This window comes from Panicum virgatum, chromosome 8K, assembly GCF_016808335.1.
Source record: "Panicum virgatum strain AP13 chromosome 8K, P.virgatum_v5, whole genome shotgun sequence".
Lineage (NCBI taxonomy): Eukaryota > Viridiplantae > Streptophyta > Magnoliopsida > Poales > Poaceae > Panicum > Panicum virgatum.
In genome coordinates this window covers 4,138,114-4,141,533 of record NC_053143.1, presented here as the reverse complement: position 1 = coordinate 4,141,533, position 3,420 = coordinate 4,138,114, and the positions used below count along the sequence as shown (strand labels likewise).

The window sequence follows — 3,420 nt, the reverse complement described above, 5'->3', positions numbered from 1 at the left end:
CCGTCCCCTGAGGAAGGCCTTCTGGATCCAGGTCGATGGCAGCATTGCTCCCAAACAACTCAGCGGCATCCACAGACAGGTCATCCTCATCATCTCCGCGAAAGCCCATCGACCGCAACTCATTGTTGTAGGAGTCGGCGGCGGCCATCGCCGGTCTTCGGTCCCTCACGGCCTGCACAAGGAGGAGAGACTGTGAGGGGGATTCGTGAGGAGGAATGAGAAGAAAGGCGAGTTCTGACTTACCTTTTGCCGGAGCACCGAAGACCGAAGTTGCCGTCGACGCCCTCACCGGAGTTGCAGGCCACACAGACTCGCAAAGAGGGGAGAGGAGGATTCGTGAGGAAGAAGTAGAAGAAAGGAGAGGGGAGGAGGTGAGGGCCTGAGGGGAGCGGCAGATCTGACCGAGCAGAGTCGGAGGAGGTCCACTAGAGCGGTGGATCTGTCCGAGCAGAGGCGGAGGAGGTCGGAGAGCGGCGGATCTACGCGGGAGAGGTGGGGTGCAGGTCGGGGTGGAGCGGATCTGGCGAGGAGCGGGGGAGGCGGAGAGGAGGAGGAGACGAGGCGGCAGCCAGGCGGGCGGGGAATGGAGGGGCCTAGGGTTACCGGCGATCCGCGCGACAGGAGGGGGTCGGAGAGCGACGGATCTACGCCGGAGCGGTGGGGTGGACGGTGGAGGTCGGGGACTCGGGGTGGAGGCGTGGAGCGGATCTGGCGAGGAGCGGGGGAGGTGGAGCGCGGAGGAGACGAGGCGGAGCCACGGAGGAGCCAGGGCGGGGAATGGAGGGGGGGCTAGGGTTACCAGTGCCCGCGGCCGCCCCCTCCCCCTTATGTGGCCGGCCGGCTCGGGCTGGCGGGCTTCGTGGGCTTCGTGCTCACGGGCCGACCCACGTGCCGAGTCGGGCCGGACGCTAACTGTGCCGGGCCGGGCCGGCCCACGTGCCTGCGGCGCGACCCAGGCACGGCACGACGCCCGTGCCGGGCCGGCCCGGGCCTGTTTACCTCCGTGCCGGGCGGGCCGTGTACCGGGCCCAATTCTCGTGCTTCGGGCCGGCCCACGGCCCACGGGCCTGATGGAAAACAATACTCTCATCCTTCCTGCCGAGACCGAGACCGGCCGGTCGGGGCGCGGGAACACCTCGCTTTCCGGCAGTGATCCGACCACTCACCCTCCCCGGCCACCACTAACCGTCTAACCCATTTATAACCAAGCAAGAAGCCACTAGCTAGCTTCAAACCGCATCAACGACACGCGCAACCGCCCGGCAACAAAGAAAGCTCCACGGATTCGCGATCCATGGCCGCCGCCGGCTTGAGCGGTGGTCTCGGCGCAACGGACGGCGCCGGCGCCGAGGCGGGGACGACGGCGACGGCCATCGAGGACCTCCCCCCGGACGTCCTGGCGCTCGTGCTCCGCCGCCTCGACGGCGCGTCGCTGGCCGCCGTCGGGTGCGCGTGCTCCGGCCTCCGCGCCCTCGCCGCCGACCCGGCCACCTGGCGCGCGCTCTGCCTCGCCATGTGGCCCTCCGTCCGCGGCGTCCCGTCGTTCTGCGGCGGCGGGCACCGGGCGCTCTTCGCCGACGCCTTCCCGTTCCCGCCGCCGCGGGCCCTGCCGGCGCGCCTCGTCTCGGCCGTGGACCTCCACCACGGCGGCCCCTGCATCCTGTCCCGCGTCGTGGAGACGGACGCCGCCTCGGGCTGGTTCCTCGGCTCCCCGTTCCGCGTCGACGCGCTCGTGCAGGAGGGCTTCTCGGCGCCGACGCCCGTCGCGCCCGCGGACCTGGCGCTCAGCTGGATCCTCGTCGACCCGGCGACCGGCCGCGCCGTGAACGCGTCCAGCCGCCGCCCCGTCTCCGTCGACCGCAAGTGGCTCACGGGGGACGCCGTGGCGCGGTTCGCCGTCGCGCTCGGCGGCGGCGTGGCCCTGGAGGCCGCCGTCGTCTGCGACGAGCGCTACGGCTACGTCCGGGAGGTGAGCCTGTGCGCGGAGGACGGCGACGGCGGCGGGGTCAGCGGCCGGGACGCGCTGGCCGCGGTCGCCGCGGCCATGGCGGGAGTCAGGCGGGGCCACCGCGGCGCGGAGGGCGAGGCCAGGCTGCGGTACGAGGAGTTCGTCGGGGGGAAGCGGGCGCGCAAGGAGTGGAAGGCCAGGCGGGAGGGCATGCTCGACCTCTGCTGCTCCGGCGTCGGCGCGGCGGCGTTCCTCGGCTTCCTCGTCATGCTCACGCTCCGGTGACACGTCCGCCGCGCCCGGGGGAGCAGCCTCATGGCGTTGACTTGTACAGGGGATGTAAATTTGATTGTGCTGTAGGTTATACGGTCGGCTGTCAACAACGAAATGTACAGCTGAAAGTTCCCATCAGATAGTGGTATTCTTTTGCCGCTATTAATTTTGCAGAAAGCAAAGTTTAAGAAAAGGAAACTTGCTATTATATTTCTCGGAAAGAGAAGTTTGTCCTAAAGTTTTCTTGCTTGGAGGCACCATGATTTTCAATTTTTTTTTTACTGGACATGCAGCAAACTCTCACCACTGAGGTTAAAAAGAAAAATTGACGCAAGCCTCCACAGACCTGATGGCTGATGCTGACTATATATTATGGCAAAATGACAACACATAGACACAAGTAACTATATATTATGGCAACACGCCATCCAAAAATTCAAAATCTCTTTGGAACAGAGGAATGAAGAAAGCACAAAAAATGAATATAGTATATAGGTGCAAAGGGAAAAATGGAGCCTTTTAGGAACAAAGCAATGAAAAAATATAGAAAATAAATACAAATGTGAAGGGAAAAAAAGAAGGAATGGAAACACAGTAATCTGCAGCAGCATCCTGGCTGGGGTTTTTTTTTTTTTTTTTTTTTTTTTGAGGTAGCAAATACTTTCATTAAGCACTGTGTCCAGGTAAGTCACTGGACACCATTACAGCAACATGTTCAGGTACATCACCCATCCAAATTAAGGGACTTTCACAATTTAAACCCATGGTTGCTAATGTATGAGCTACAGAATTACACACCCTAGGGCAATGAGAGATGGAACAAACAGAAAAATCATATAACATATTAGCCCTAATCTCACTGAACATCATGCCAAGAGAGGATCTGTCAAAGCAGGAGCCACCTAAAGCATTGACCACATTGATAGCATCAGTTTCCAGAATCACGCGTTGCATTCCCAGGGAAGCAGCCTGCTCCAGGGCTTTTAAGCATGCCAAGGCTTCAGCATGTTGGGCATTCAGAAGATAAGCAGCAGGACCTACGCCTGCAGCAGCCACCTGTCCAAGATGATTTCGAATTACAAAGCCCCAACCACCTCTACACATTTCAGGCAAGAAAGATCCATCACAGTTTATTTTGTAAAAATCCTCAGGTGGAGCTTTCCATGTCTGAGAGCCAGAAAGCTTGCTTGAATGATTTT

General features: G+C 60.8%; 1 protein-coding gene across 1 annotated transcript; it reads left to right on the top strand.

The window, feature by feature from the left end:
- The first annotated feature begins 1,091 nt into the window (after positions 1–1,091).
- Positions 1,092–2,429, top strand: LOC120646094 (probable F-box protein At2g36090). The gene has a single exon (XM_039922809.1). It carries the CDS (start codon positions 1,295–1,297, stop codon positions 2,231–2,233), a length of 939 nt encoding a protein of 312 aa, XP_039778743.1. The 5' UTR covers positions 1,092–1,294; the 3' UTR covers positions 2,234–2,429.
- Positions 2,430–3,420: the final 991 nt, after the last annotated feature.